The 15,488-nt window shown below is 32.6% G+C and overlaps 1 protein-coding gene across 1 annotated transcript in view; it reads left to right on the top strand.

The window, feature by feature from the left end:
• Window positions 1–3,546: 3,546 nt before the first annotated feature.
• Window positions 3,547–15,488, top strand: part of LOC129803937 (plasma membrane ascorbate-dependent reductase CYBRD1) — a 62,040-nt gene continuing 50,098 nt past the window's right edge. The window contains exons 1-2 of the mRNA XM_055850821.1: window positions 3,547–3,693; window positions 13,327–13,610. Coding sequence (XP_055706796.1) covers window positions 13,483–13,610 — 128 coding nt within the window. The 5' untranslated portion in view covers window positions 3,547–3,693; window positions 13,327–13,482. The remainder of the gene's footprint in view (window positions 3,694–13,326; window positions 13,611–15,488) is intronic.

Here is a 15,488-nt window from a genome sequence, read left to right as displayed (position 1 = left end):
TCGAGAGAAGATATCTCTCATTTTCTCAGCTCTCGCTCTCTCTCTCTCTAGAAATTTTCATCGTGAGAGAAGGGCGTGAGCTTCAATTTCAAAACTTTTCTATCTTCCTGAGTGGATTTTTCTTTGTGCCTTTTTTCTTCCTTGAGAGTTTTTCCGTGTTTGAGGTATTTTTCCTCCGCAGGACTTTTGACATGGAAATTGGTACCAATTTCAATTTCTCACTGGAGCTATTTCCCATCCTTTCCCTGTCCCAAAAATTGTCACCCTCAGGGGGTGGATGTTTTCTGCGTGAGAAAACAATAAGAATTGGAAAAGATGATGCATTTCACACTAGAAAGATTTTCTATGATTCAAGGCAATTCACTTGGAGATGGCAATTTTTTCGCAGTTTTATCTCTATTGTTCTTATATAATTTTCTGACTCATCTCAAATGTAATTTTCTTTGGTAAATATTTGAAGAGAGAATTTTTATCAAAATCACATTATCAAGCAAGAGGTCTTTTTGGTGGCTGAATAAAATTGTGTACAGAAATATTTATTGCTCGAACTCGAAGGAAGAGTTAATGGAAGAATTAATTGAATGTGAACTTTACACAATACTTCGATTTTTTATTCTTCTAAGCCCGTTTTTTATTTTCGAAAACATTCGAAAAACGGTTTCAAAAATTTAAAGAAAAAGATTTTAGAATTATTCTCCTAGTTTCGTAATGACCTAGGTGGACTTACGACCTCAGCCGAGAAACAGCCTTAAGTATTTATAACCAAAATGGTGATTATTTTATATTTCCATCAGTTTCTGACTAAGCCGTCTCTCGGTTTAAGCTGAAAAACGGCTTAGTTAGTGGGAAACTGATCGGAATATAGTCTCATCATTATTTTAATTATAATTATGTTAAGCCATCTCTCGGGATAAGTTGTAAGTGTGTTCAGCACGGTGGCTCTCACGTGGTGCTCTTTTTGAATTTCGAAGCGTGAGGAAAAATTGACAGCGTCACCCTTTAACCAGTTCCGAAAAAAAATCAAAGCAACGGGATTGAGTATCATTACATTTTACCACATAGCCAGTTAACAATTCTCTTATGAATTTCTTTGTTTGTTATTTTATAAATTCTCACCAGTTTACACGAAAGTTGAATTTGATTATTCGACGTTGAGTTTAAAGTTTCGAAAATCAGTCAAATGTCTATTGGACTGTTCACACTATGAAGAATTTCTGTCAAAATTTTATTTGGAATATTGAATAAATATTTATAGTTCTGACGAAAACTTCTTAAAGTGTCTTGAGATCATAAACGTAACCTTTAGTCGAAATACTCTAAAGTCTAAATGAAACTATAGGATAATCAGGTGAATTAGGCTGTACACGCAGTAATATTTTTTAGGATTTTTGAAAACTTTTAAAACACAGGTCAAATTCTTGAACGTAACCAGTCACAATTGGTTACTGATTACTGTTTATTTCGTTTGTTGATTGCCTGGTTAATCGGAAATCCATTTTGTATTAATCCAAAACTCTTTCCCTTCTTTTAAGAAGTAAAGCAAAGCCAGTAACCAGTCAAAAATTTATCTGGTTACGTTCGTGAATTTGAACCCAAAACTAATTCTTGTGAAGACTTTTACGAAAATCAACGAGTCTGCGAACGTGTGTGCTCACGTTCGCAGACTTTATAGAAAAATTTGAATAACCGAAGATAATAACCGGACGATACAGACAACACATCTTGACCCTTGGATAATTCGACAAGGTGGCTAATGCAATTTCTTAATCGGATTTCGAAGTGTCTCGAGGGTTAAGAAGGTGTCAGTCTTCATTTATTGTAAGGAAAGCCGAACCAACGATGATCAAGAGTTCTATTATCCTACTGTAATAAGCTTCTTCGTGTGATTACACAACATTTCACAAACTTACACGAAAATTTACATAGAATATTAGAAATTCAGTTTGCATTTTTCGAACATAAATGACAGTTTAGTTTTTAGGTAATAAGCAATTTAACTTTTAGTCGAGACACTTTTAGATAATAAATAATACATTGCTTTTTAAACATAAGATATTTATAAGAAAAGACAAAATCCTTATGTTCATCTTAAGAATTGGGTCAAATTCTTAATAATCTTATTATTATTTTCCATTTAAACATTCCTAGTTCTTTATTTAAATTTTTATTAGGGAAAGTGTACCAAATTTCGGCATAATTGCATGCAAGTACCAAAGTTTCAAGTTTGATATGTAATATTTTTAATATAAATTGATTTTTTTTTGATACTCTTTTATAAGAAGTGTTGCTTGGAACCTTGTAAACAGTTTATCGGCTTTATTTTCTCTAATATCATTCTTAATACATTTTAAAATGAATAAAAATGTAGACATAGCATTGGTGGCCTATTCCGGTTACCTTCATTCTCATAGTTCCTTGCCCTTCCAGAATTCTTCCAATGCATTTTTCTGATCATCTTGCTCGTCGAAGCGATATTTTTTGTTATTTTTTGCATTGTATAATATCTAGAGGATGCAAAAACTAAAAATTCATGGAAATTTGAGGAACAAAAAATGTGGCCGGAATTGCAAGCTGGCCGGAATTTGGTACACTTACCCTATGCCCTATTTTAGATAGGGTTATATTACAGAAATTTTTCAGTGTGAAAGGTTTTCAAAAATAAAAAGTGAAAGTAAAATGTATTTTTTAGACTATAAAATTAAATTTCGATTTAACTGAAAGGTTTTTCAAACCTTGATAAGGTCGTATGAATTTTAACTGTTTACGAATATCTGATGTAATGGCTCCGGCACACCTTTTAGATCAGGAAAATTTCATGAAGTCTAAATTCGAATTCCTTTCTGTCTCATACGGTTTGCATCTGTCTCATTATTTCAGACTCTTCTTCTTCTTTTAAACATCACTCCAAATTTAATTTAGCTGAACCCAATTTGGAATACGAAAGAATGGAATAAACATATGCAAAGAGTGTGAGAAAGAAAGGAATGTGAATTTTGATTCCATGAAATTTTACCGATCTAAAAGGTGTGCCGGAGCCATAAGCCATTCAATTGAAATTTTATAAATCGATACAAATCGATTGTTATATTTGGTAAAGATAAAAATCAATAGGGAAATGGATAAAATGCTTGAACAAAGCATTAATGTTGAGAATATAGCATTGAAACCAGGAGTGCAAGCATTTAGCAAAGTGTTATTCATCTCGGCCACCCCTTCCTCTCCAAGAAATCTTTCTGCATAAGTTAGGCGTTGCTTTCCGTGCATCTCCAGGTGGAGAAGAACAACGTCTTAAATATAGTATCGGAGATAATGTTTCCTCCTTCCCTCGCTGATAAGAGAATATGGGGTACAAATATGATTATTTTTCATCCGCAAAGAATTTGGCGTTGAAAGAGTGAGAAGTTTTCATGTTCTTGCCCTCTCAAAACACAAAAAAAGTGATATTTGAATTTTCTGTCTCTATCTCATTTCTCTCATGCGCCCGAGGATCCCATATTCCAACTTTCGAGTGGGTGGCTGCAAGAGAGAAAATTCCACTGCCACAGTTTTCATTTAAAGCTCAGTGGTGTCGGAGTCTGTGCCGAGTGTTGGTGAAAACGGGCGTTTTTCTTCCTGTTTGGGAGTTTCTTTTGTGTTCTTTGCAGGAAAAGCCTCAAGGCGTTGTACAAGTTTCCCGCCAAAAAAAGCTACACGGTAATTGAAATATTCTATCTAGCGGTGGTCTATTTTCTCTCAAATACTCCTCATCTCTCGAAAAAAAGCTACTTGGAATTTGTTGATGAAAACAGAAGCTTTTTTCCACCCCAAAAACACCCGCCCAAATTTTACACATATTCTGCAGTGTTTGGCGCTATGGCATTCACCTTGAGTGTGATCCTGCGTAAGGCAACTACTGCAAAATATATCTACAGGAACCAATAAAAATAGTGATTTAGCAAGTGCGAAAGAAGTGAAAATAATTGAAAATCAATGGTAAAATTTACCCGCCATTTTTGGCTTTGGAAGCCCACCCCAACCCCTCTGTGTTGGCTTTCTCTCGCACAGAATCCTGTGCTGAGCATCTCCCCAAAATGTTCATTGTGTAGTACTTTCGGGGTGTGTAGTACCATAGCGTCACGCACACAGTCGCATTACAGGGTACCTCGCATCCGGGCTTATATAGCCATTTACTACCCATCCGTGTGAGTGAGATGATGACTCCAAGAGGTGGAGGATGAAAGCTTTGGAGTACAACTCCCGAGCTATGTGTATGTGAGAGAAATGCTGAACAGAGCATAAAAGCTTCCTCAAGCTCCCATATTTATCCCACTTCTGTACGTGTATCAGTGTATGAGAATTTAGGGCAACATTTCCCATTCCAAAAAATCCTTACAAATATTTAAAAAAAAAAAGCTCAATAGACTTTTCAGAGAGTTTAGTGAAAAATCCAATCAATAGTGGATAAATCCCGCCAAAATAGAATTTTTACACATCCGGCAAACAAGTCCTAACACATTCGTAAATAATTCATAGAATGCCTTTTTTTTACTATCGTGATTTACAATCCCAACCCAATTGCAACCCCAAACTATCCCTTGGAATTGTTCCAAATGTTTGAATACCGAATCCCAAACTATTGAATTGGTAAATTGGATTAAAATTCAGTTGATTGACATCGACCAATAGATTTTGGTGAAGTGAAGTTCTAATTTCGAAGAATAATTAATAACACGACCATTTGATTTTAGGCTAAAATTTCCAGGAGATTTGTCTATTCCATAATTCAGTAGGGAGAGTGAAAGACAGATGGTTAGGTTCGGTTGAAAGCCGCCCCAGTGAGATATTTAATTAATCGTAGCTTAATTAATTTATAGCGGCATGGAAAGAAGATCCCAAACATGCAAATTTAATTATTGGATTCTTTTTATGAAAAAAGGAAACGGAGAATTTAAGAATTTTAAATTATAGACGTTGAGCAAAACTTCTATAAAGTTATACTCAGATTTTATTAGCAATTTGTGCAAAATGCAATTTGGATCATATTCAGGATAACTCAGAGTGAATCTAAATTGAGAAATATGTTAGTATATCATTTAGGCAACTATACAACTTCTATTTAGAAGGAAATAACATTCCAAACTTCCATAAATGTTTAAAGCTTTGCCTATTTCAATGTGTTATTCTACGAAATGTTTTAAAATCATTTTAGTCCTCATTTTGGAAATGTTTATTTAGTTTAATATTATTATTCACTTTTAATTAAATATTTAATTTCATAAAATTTCTTAGCTTCTCAGCATTCTTCGGAGAACACGGTATTAGACTAAAGAATTTTATCAATTTAAATAATTTTTGAAAGGAAGGAAATATAAGAAAATTCAACACTTTTGTTTAGTTTGAATTGGAATTGTAGGGCTTCATCAAAATAATAAGAATTCTAATCTAATTTTTCCATAGGAGTTGTTTCTACTTTTCTCTTTAGCAAGTTTTTTATTTATGTGTTTGAATAAAATTGTATCATTTATGACTTTATTTAGTATACTTGTTAAAATTTTTTATATTCAATTATTTGGTGAAAATTTTACAACTTTTGGCACAAAACTCATTACATTCATGGAAGTTTTAAAGATATGCTCAGAAGATTCTTTGAATTTTTCACGTATACGGAAAAGTTATTATTCAAATTTTGGATTATTCTGATCTCACGATTTCTGGTCTAAATCCCGAAAAAACGCCAAAGTCCTGAATGCCAAAATCTCGAAAGTCAAAAACCTTAAATATCCATTCGGATTTTGGTTTTTCGGTTTTTTGACTTTTCGGGATTTTGGCATTCGGGATCTTGGATCTCGGGATTTTATCGTTCAGGATTTTGGCCGGCACCGACTTTGAACATTAGTAATTCCGAAAATAGTCATCGGAAAAATTCGGATTCAGGTCATTACCCAGCCGTAATTACTCCGTACTTTGAAACCCTTGTCTTTACAATTCCTTTTTAATATAAAATTCTTGGTAAAAAAGACGGTCCTGAACCTGAACCAGTTTAAAACCGATTTTAACATATTAACTCACGTACCTATTTATGCAAATTGGATTTTTTATCGTTGCAGAGCTATTTAAATAGACCTTAGAAGTAGTCATATGTTTCAAAGTCAATACAACCGTCTTTCAAATATCGGACTTTGAAAATTCTAATTTGTCAAAGTTTCTTTTCCTTCATTATTACGTTTTGCATTCGGGAGATAAAGAGTTTGTGATATAAAATTTTGGAAAACCTTTGTATAAACAGAGTTTCTTCTTTAAATTTTTAAAATAAAATTATTAAAAGTCAATATGAAACCAAATTTGCCTTATTTTATTGGAAATTTCTTTTATGCTTGCAGACAAACCAGCAATGGGAGAATCATATCTCCCATTAGCCCTTACAAGATTGTAGTTCTGTCGTAATTTCGCAAGAATGGAATATGCAATCCTCATATAGCGATATAAAATATATACATTAATCTGCAATTTGTTCTTATACACAGAGAAAATTTTTGAAGTATCCAAATTTAATATCCGTGGTATTCATTTTAATACCAATACTATATTCACACTATATTATTTTTTTTTCAAAAATAGGTTGAATTTGGATTGATTTTCAATTTGTGGCATTAATTTTATAAAATCCATTTTCTAGGAAAAAATAGTAATGACTGTACCTCATATTGCGATTTATTTTTAGAAATGTAGAATTATTTCCTTTTTAATTTTGGAAAAAATCCTGATTAAATGGTGTTTTCTTCACAAAAAAATATCTCACTGTAGTATTGATTTTGGAAGTCCATTTTCTAGAGGAAAATGGTATTGAGAATATTGTGTTCCGATATTGATATAATCCCATTGAGGTATTAATTTTAGGGAGTTCTGGTATTGATTCTATCCGGTTGAGTTATTGATTTTAAGACATTCCGATATTGATTTTATGCTACTTCGGTATTGATATTACGGGGATCCGATCTTAACTTTTTCCCCTTCGGTATTAATTTTAGGTTGTAGTCGTTTCTGTATTGATTCTATCCTATTTCGGTATTGAATTTAGGGTGTTTCGGTATCGATTATATCCCATTTTGGTATTGATTTTGGAGTGTTTCGGTCTTGTTTCTATCCCATTGAGTATACATACCTTCATTAGTAAAATTACTTATTCCTCCTCTGTCATGGGATCTAAAGTCTGTGACTGATGTTCTCATTTGATTCTTTTAAAATTCCTAATTAAAATCGAAAAAATCAAGCTTAAAAAAAATTTATTCAACTTCAGTTGAGTTTTGTGATCAAGAGCTTGAGAATGAGAAATTGGGAACAGTTGCTAACTCCACCTGCGGGTGGAAACAGTTTCCTCTGCGGAAAAAAAATCAATTTCACTGTACAAAAAAGGTTGCTACGGGCAGTATGTTGCTTAAATTCGTCAGTAATAATTAAATTTGGTAAAAAATAAACGAAACAGAAATCATAGCTTTAAAATTAATGCTTTACTCAAACATAATGTATTATGATGACATGCTAAAGCGCTACTGTTATAAAGTGCTTTGTGCTTTTGCATTATCGATCTTCCTTCGTCTTGGTTCTTGTCTCGATTGTTTTCCCTAGGCCTCGTCCTCTTCGAAAACGACCAAATAGCACTTGAGAACAGTAAAGTGCTAAAAAACAAGTTCATTTTTTATTGTAATAGCATCATTAGAGTAAAGTGCTACAAGTTGGACCATGGTACAAGTTAGACAATGGTACAAGTTGGACAGGGCTTTTTTTATTGATATATTTAGTACTTCATTTTTATTTGTATATTTATAATGCTTTAGTTTTATAATTTGGTTCCTTGTATTCAAAAAAAATATTAGTACTTTATTTATCAAGAAAAAAATCCCTGTCCAACTTTACCGGCGAATTGTCCAACTTGTATCACTTTACCCTACTCTTGTAAAAAGGGAAAATTAAGAAGCCACGATCCATCTTGATATTTTTTTTAACTTTTAATGTAAATCGGTTTGAGAGTTTTTGTTAGTTCTTACCTGGCAAAAATTCCTTTTCTTATTGATAATTTGAATTACTTACTGAAAAATTTGAAGTTTTTACTGACCAACCGGATAATTTACTGACCGAAACTTTTAGATCTTCTTGAAGTGAGATAATAAAATATTCATATTGTAGATTTTTTCAAGCCCCCTAAATATCTTAACTTAATTCAAAAGGAGGTTTAAGCAAATCTTTTGAAATTGAAAATCACAAAATTTGAAATTGTGCCTTATGGTAGGACAATAAACTTTTTTTAGGCTGTACCAAATTTTTTTATTCCGACAGCTTAATCCTAAAAATCATTTAATGCTTCTTGTTTTTATAACTTAGCATAACGAAGCATATAGTTCAATAACGAATCCTAACCTTTAGCCCATTAATTTTATAATTTTTGATGATCATTCATCATTCTATGTGAAATCAACGTTGCGCTTGAGTTAAGAATTAACTGCTACAATGTTAAGCAATTGGCTATTGATGGCTCTATCATTGATTCTTGTCCGAAATGAGGCTCCTTTCTCATAAAGAATTCATGGTTAAACACATCATTTTTCACAGAGAGACGGTATGCGGTTACTACGGGCCATTTTCTTCCATTAAAACTTTGAATATTCCGCTATCACATGGCACTGCAAAGCCATATAAAGTGTCTTAGAGATAAAAAGTCAGAGGAGATGATATGGCTGTCACAGTGATGAACAATGATTAATAATCCGCAACTAATTAACATAAACTTCTCATCATGTGCTCACTGGATATTAAAGTGCATGAATAATTTTGAACCATATGCCTATTTGCAAAAAAAGATTGAATTGTAAATTTAAGAGATCGTTTAAATGAGTGCGAAGGTATGTGAATGAAAGCGATACTAGGTAGCTCATTTGAGACAATTTAATTTCCCTTCTTTTATTCGTTTTCAAAGAAGATTGCAATGTACAAAAAAGAATTCTGTTGGTTGGTATAATGTGGGAGGGAGAGGACTTTCTCTGCAATTATCTATCAATTTTTCTATAGAGGGGATATCATGATAATTTGGTTTTTTTTCCTCATATACACGAAGAAAATTTCCTTCAGTTGAAACGTCTCAGATCGTTGGAAGATGTGACAAAATCGTTTACGTGACTGGAAGATGAGAAATCTGAATATTAAATATTGTGAAATAATTTCATATTAATTTTCCATCGTTTTGCTCCTTTTTTCATCATCATAGCTACCATTAATAATTACCCTTTCTTCCGTAAAATGCTTCGGTTGAATATTCTCTCCACTTTTGATGGAATATTGCTGCTTTATTTGATGGTGTCGTCGGAGGAATTTGTTGGTCGCGCAACTCGAAATTAGTTATATGCTAACCATAGGAGAAGTCAAACGCTTCTATAACTCACCTCTGCTACATTTTATGGACTTTCAGTTTCATGGAAAAAGTGCAAGTGATGTGATTTTTCCGCCTGGTTATGTTAAAGAATTTCAGTGGTTTTTTTCAGGGTGATTAGTTTTTCACTTATCGACAGTTTCTCCAAAAAGCTACAAAAATGCACTGAATTGTGTCATAAAGTGGTTTCTCTAAACTCTAATATTTACACATGTGTTTTAATTGAACTTCCCATGGAATTTTTTGAGACAATTGGGAAGAATTTTTTCTATTCTTTAGTCAGATAGCTCAAAGAAGTGTTACAAAAGTGAGTCTAAAATTTTTACAACACTTGTCCCAACAAAACTTTTAAAATTCAACTTTAACTCGGCAAATGATTATTTGCGAATTTCCTTGGTGGAAATATCAATAAAGCTCTATCGGAATTTTCGCGAAATATAATTTGAAAACCGGTTTTTGAGGTGAATAAATGTTTTAACAAAATGCCTGTAAATAATAAAAATAGTTTTGCAAATTATTTTATTATTTAAATTTTTCACTTTGCCAAAAAATACTGTCGAAGTGTAGATAGCTTACCAAAATTTCAAGCTTGACTATTTCCATTTAATTGAAAATTTAGTTTCAAAATATATTTTAGTTCTGTTTGAAGAAAGTTTTGACTGTTTTCAAGCTCTGGCCAATCAGAAAACACTATATGTTAAAATATTTAGGTCCACACGGATAATATTTAAACCTTTAAGATTCATTCCTGAAGGTTCAAGTAAAAATTAAGAGTTCTTGTGTGCTGGACATACATACTTACGACTTAAGCCGAGAGACGGCTTAACGTATTATAATTAACATAATAATTGGAGCCGACTTTTGACTTAAACCGTAAGCCTGTTTATGGCAATAGATTCACCGTCAAATTCTTATCATTGGTGTCATTGTCAAAACTTTGCTGTACTATTAATAAAGAAGAAAATACAGTGAAGCAGGAGACCTTTTTCTCTATAGTGCCGGTGTTCAAGGTTCTAATCCTCCTTAAGATACTTTTTTTTTAAAATAAAGGTTGCCGTTCCGTATTCGTAGGGATTAGATTAAATTTTATTTATTATCTAAATGAAGATTTAGATAGGAGAAGTGCATGCAATTTGGAAAAGGGTGCATATAAATACTAATGTTATAAATTTGAAGTGCAATATTTTCAATACAAATTCAAGTTTTTTGTTATTATCTTTACAGAAGTGTTATTTGGAATCTTGATAAGAACTATATAATCTTTGGTTTTTCTAAAATTAATCTTAATTTGTTTAAAAATGAATAGATATGTAGGGATGAATTTGACTGTAATTTTGGACATTTTGCTTGTAATTTTGGACAGCTTATTCGCCTTAATAGGATGCCCATTGTTGTTCATTTCAAGAACTTAAGTTACCAAATCTTCTTCCTCTTTATAAGAAGGAACCGTAGTATAACCCAAGGAGTCCGAAAACTTTTTATTTAATTCACTAAAGAGAGTTGACTTTGTCACTCCAATCACGCCCGGATTCACGCATTCGAAATCCGAAATTTTAATTCAAGACGGATTCAAAATTAAACAAATTTATTGCTTATATCTTAAAGCAATAAGTAGGGTAAATGCTCATAATTTTGGACAGTCTGCTTATAAGCATCGAAGTTCCAAGTTTGAAGTGCGATATTTTCAATACTAATTTACATTTCTTGTTACTCTCTTTTCAGAAGGGTTATTTAGAAACTTGGCAAGGGTTTATTGTCTTTGTTTTTAATAAAATTAATTTTAATACGTTTGGAAATGAATTGATATGTAGAGGTGAATTTGACTCTTATTTTGGACAACTTGGTTATTAATTTGGACAACTTGGCTGTAAATTTGGACAGCTAATCCGCCTCAATAGGATGCCCATTGTTCTTCATTTGATGAACCAATCTTACCAAGTCCTCTTCCTGTTCATGTAAGGGAAACGTAGAATGTCACAGAAGCCCGGAAACTTTCCATATCATTCATTAAAGTGAGTTGACTTCGATACTCCAAGTACGTGCGGATTCGCTCATTCCCTGGCCTTTCCGGGAGCCTTTCAAGGCATTTATCGCTACATCTCTTTCGTAGAGATGATGCTCCTTTGTTTCTCCAGGCATTTGTCCAACCTAGTCATCACAAAAGCTAAAACTTCACGAAATTTCGTGAGAAAAACACCTGTCCAAAATAAGAGCCATCACCTCACTGGTAAATGTCTTAAAAAATTTCCCATTTTTCACACGAAAAATCTAATTCACAAGGCAAATCTCACTTCAGGTCAAATGTACAAATCATCAGTAACGTGAATCAACACAATATTCAATGAGTATTCAATAACATCACTCAAAAAAACCGAAGAAACATTGTTAGTACTTCACTACAGCTAAATAAGAACTGAAGTAAACACGAAGTTCTGTCATATTTCTCGTAAGAAATTGCTCACACTGAATTTTCAACAAAGCAATTTCAACTCAAATCATATTCAAAATTTAACGTATTTAGTGTCAAAATCTTCCAAAAAGAACAAATATTTAGATAGAATTCATTATTCATCAAATATTGGAATAAAAATCCATCATTTTAATCAATTTATTTTTAGTGTCCAATGTTATCTTCAAAGTGTCCAAAATAAGAAACTGGACAAAATTATGAGACTTTCCCCTATTTGCATAGAATGCATTATACATTAAATACTATAATTTTAATTAATTTATTTGTATATTGTCAAAATTTCCTTTAAAGCAAAATTATAAGCCGTTCCATATTACAATCAGTTCCTGAAACAATGGTTTTAGAAGGATGAATGAATTTGTTTATTTATCTAGAAACATAAAGAATTAATAGTATTTTACTTTAATTTATTTTCAAAAATTATTGGAAATGAAATTAAAATTTAATTGAGTGAATAAAGAAAAATCGGAAATTTAATTGCTATAAAACCCTCAAAGGGGGAGGGTTGATATCGTACATACAATTAGAGAGTCTGGTCTTGAGACGTAAAAATCGTAAAGACCCTCCGAGATCACAGGCTCCATCCATGATGATCTCTTCTTGTGTCCGGGAGTTAGAGGTCAATTTTCCTTCATACTACACCAAAAAAGAACGCTTGTATTTGATGTCTACCAAGATCTATGGCACACTCCTTCAATGAGTCCCTCGACGACTCCTCCTAACGGGCTGGAAACCTCACACAAGGGCGATGAAACGTGACCGATAGGGCTCATGGAGTAGATTTCCTTTCGGGAATACTAATAGTTGTCCAATGTGGATGATCAGGTGTCTAAAATAATGATTAAACTACATTTCCATAAAGTTTCCCATAAAGCCGTTTCCCGGCTTAAGTCGTAAATCCGTCTAGGGCATAAGGATAACATAAGACACAAAAAAATGAAGACAGTTTTAAAAAATTACCACTTTAAGTCAGGACATAAATTCGAGAAGCAATTTTTTCTTTATGTCTATTTGTGTTAAATTCTAATAGCAAACAATACACAACTAGTTCTTCTATTCGGTCATACGGGTCACCATTACTAAAAACTGTCACACCGATATGTGTCTAGAGCAAATCTAAACTAAATCAATAATCTTGTTTTTGAAAATTTCGATTATCCTAGACAGAAAATTTATCTTTTTTATTGTTTTATTTCTATTTTTTTTAAATTTTTCCTGATAGTGTTTCAGCTTACCATTTTCTAGTTTAAATGGTCAATATGTTTTTGCCTTTAGTCAAAAGAACATTCTCATGCGGGTAGCGATAAATTCTTGTTATTCGTTCTTCATTTGTGAAATAAAATCCCTGGTAGATGAAGGAAAAATCCCTTGAAATAGAAACACTGTGATTTTGTAATTATCGCAAAGAGACTTTTTAAAAATATATCTCTACTTTTTCCATTTCTCCTCCCTAAAGGTTTATGGTGGAAAGTGATTAAAATCAGCGAAGAGAACAAGAGAGAGAGCATAGAGCGAGATACGAGGAGTTTAATTTTAATTGAAGTTTGAGCAAGAGGATATTTAGCAAAAAAGCTCCCTGAAGCTGGATTCGTTAAAAAAAGTTTTGCAAAATATGGATACCAACACCGTGAGTCCGCTGCCACCGCCTGAAGCACCGTTAGCGATGATGGAGAATGAGAAGACACCGCCTCCAAGGAGTCCTGGTAGTGCAGCGGATATGCCACCACCTCCGGATGAAAAGTGAGTGTTCTCAATTTCATAAACTTCCCACAGAGTCAGGAAATTGAGGGTGAAATTTGCTGAGGAAAATCGACTAAGACACGATATATTGACACAATTTAAAAACATTTTCCCACATGAAAGACCACTTCCGTGGATATAGACAGCAGATATTCCTGTATGCGTTTTTATGTTTTATTTTTTTTTTCGTGAGGGCAAAATTCAATTTACCATCTTGTTTAATAATTTATTCATCTCTTGTGTCGACTCAATGAAGAATAATTTAATATTAAGTTTGTAATTCAATTCTCGTAACGACAGCTAATATAGAACAACTAATGATATCAAGGGATTGCAAGTTTCTTGAAATTTTGGAAAAGTTTCAGGGAAAGTGTCAAAAAGCTTTTTAAATAAATTTAATAAACTAGGAGAAGTGGGGCACCTTTGAATGTGGGGTAGCTTTGAAATTGGGACTTTTCTCCATTTTTAAATAAAATTGAGCCTGATCATGATAGGGTAAAGTGATATAATTTGGAATTAGTGTTACAAGTTGGACATGGCTTTTTTCTTGATAAATACAGTACAAAATTTGTTTTTAAGCACAAGAAACCAAATTATAAAACTAAAGCATTAAAAATATACAAATAAAAATAAAGTACTATATTTATCAAGACTAACAGCCCTGTCCAAATTGTATCATTGTCCAACTTGTACCACTGTCCAACTTGTACCACTTTACCCTATTAGCTCCACAAACAGATTGAGATTGAGTAATACAAATCTTAAACGTGTTTAACTGAGATTAATGTCACCTAAATGGACTTAGAGGCGGAATTCATTGTGTGAAACTTGAACTACTCCGACTAGAAATTTCTAGAAATCTGTAGAAAAACGATTGGAAGTCAAGAAAAATCCTTTCTAATGCAGAAAAATCCACGACAAACCCTTAAAAATGAACAGGAACTTATAAAGAATATTTGGGAACCGTTAGAAATTTTTTGGTACGGTAGCAAAGTCTTAAGAAGCCAGGAATATAATATTTTATGTTTTAATATAATAATAAACCTCGAAAAACTTATAACTACAAGCAGACTCTTGGAAACCGACAGGTTTTTATAAAACCGGAAATTTGACCCACTTTAATTGTACGTATACAGTGCGACTCCAATCATATAAACTTGTTCATTTCTTATTTTGCTTTGGTTTTCTAAGTTTGTAGCTTTTTCATCTAATAAATAACTTATTAGAAGTTGTCTCTAGTAATAACTTAATAGTAATTTAAAAAGTTGAAGTTACGGCAGCATTTTTAAATGTTCCTTTAAGAAGTTTAAATGAATCTTTGAGAGTTTACGTTAAAGGAGTTACACTGTATGATTTTACTTCTTGATACACGATTCAGACGAGAAGTTAAGCCTATGCGTCGAATATCTCTAAGTCTTTAGTAATAAACAATATTATTACAAAATCAATTTGATCATTTACCCTTTATATTCTATCAAATTTGAACGAATACAGGGAGTTCCGCTTTCAAACAAATTCTCGGGACCGAAAAAGAGCCCACGAATTCAATTCAGTGACACAGAAAAATTGTATACTCACAGGAGCGGTCTTTGGAATAAGTTACGGAAACGCCGTGATGTACGTGAAACATTTTAGGCACCAATTTTTCAGCATATTTTCCGTGCCAACAGTTCATGAGAAATGTGTTTCAAAGTTTACCGTGTGAAAAATATTTGCATGCATTTAGAGGCATTTCAAAAAATATTTTATAAATGAGCTCCCAGTAGTAGGCAATTTATACTTGTATCAAATTCTTTCAATCTGGATAAGCCGGAAGCCTCTGTCTTAGAAACAATTAATGTTACTTGTTTAAAAAGTTTTATGTAAGTGTGAGAGATT

The sequence above is a fragment of the Phlebotomus papatasi genome, chromosome 2 (assembly GCF_024763615.1).
Source record: "Phlebotomus papatasi isolate M1 chromosome 2, Ppap_2.1, whole genome shotgun sequence".
Taxonomy (NCBI): Eukaryota; Metazoa; Arthropoda; class Insecta; order Diptera; family Psychodidae; genus Phlebotomus; species Phlebotomus papatasi.
This window is presented reverse-complemented; position numbering and strand designations above follow the sequence as displayed.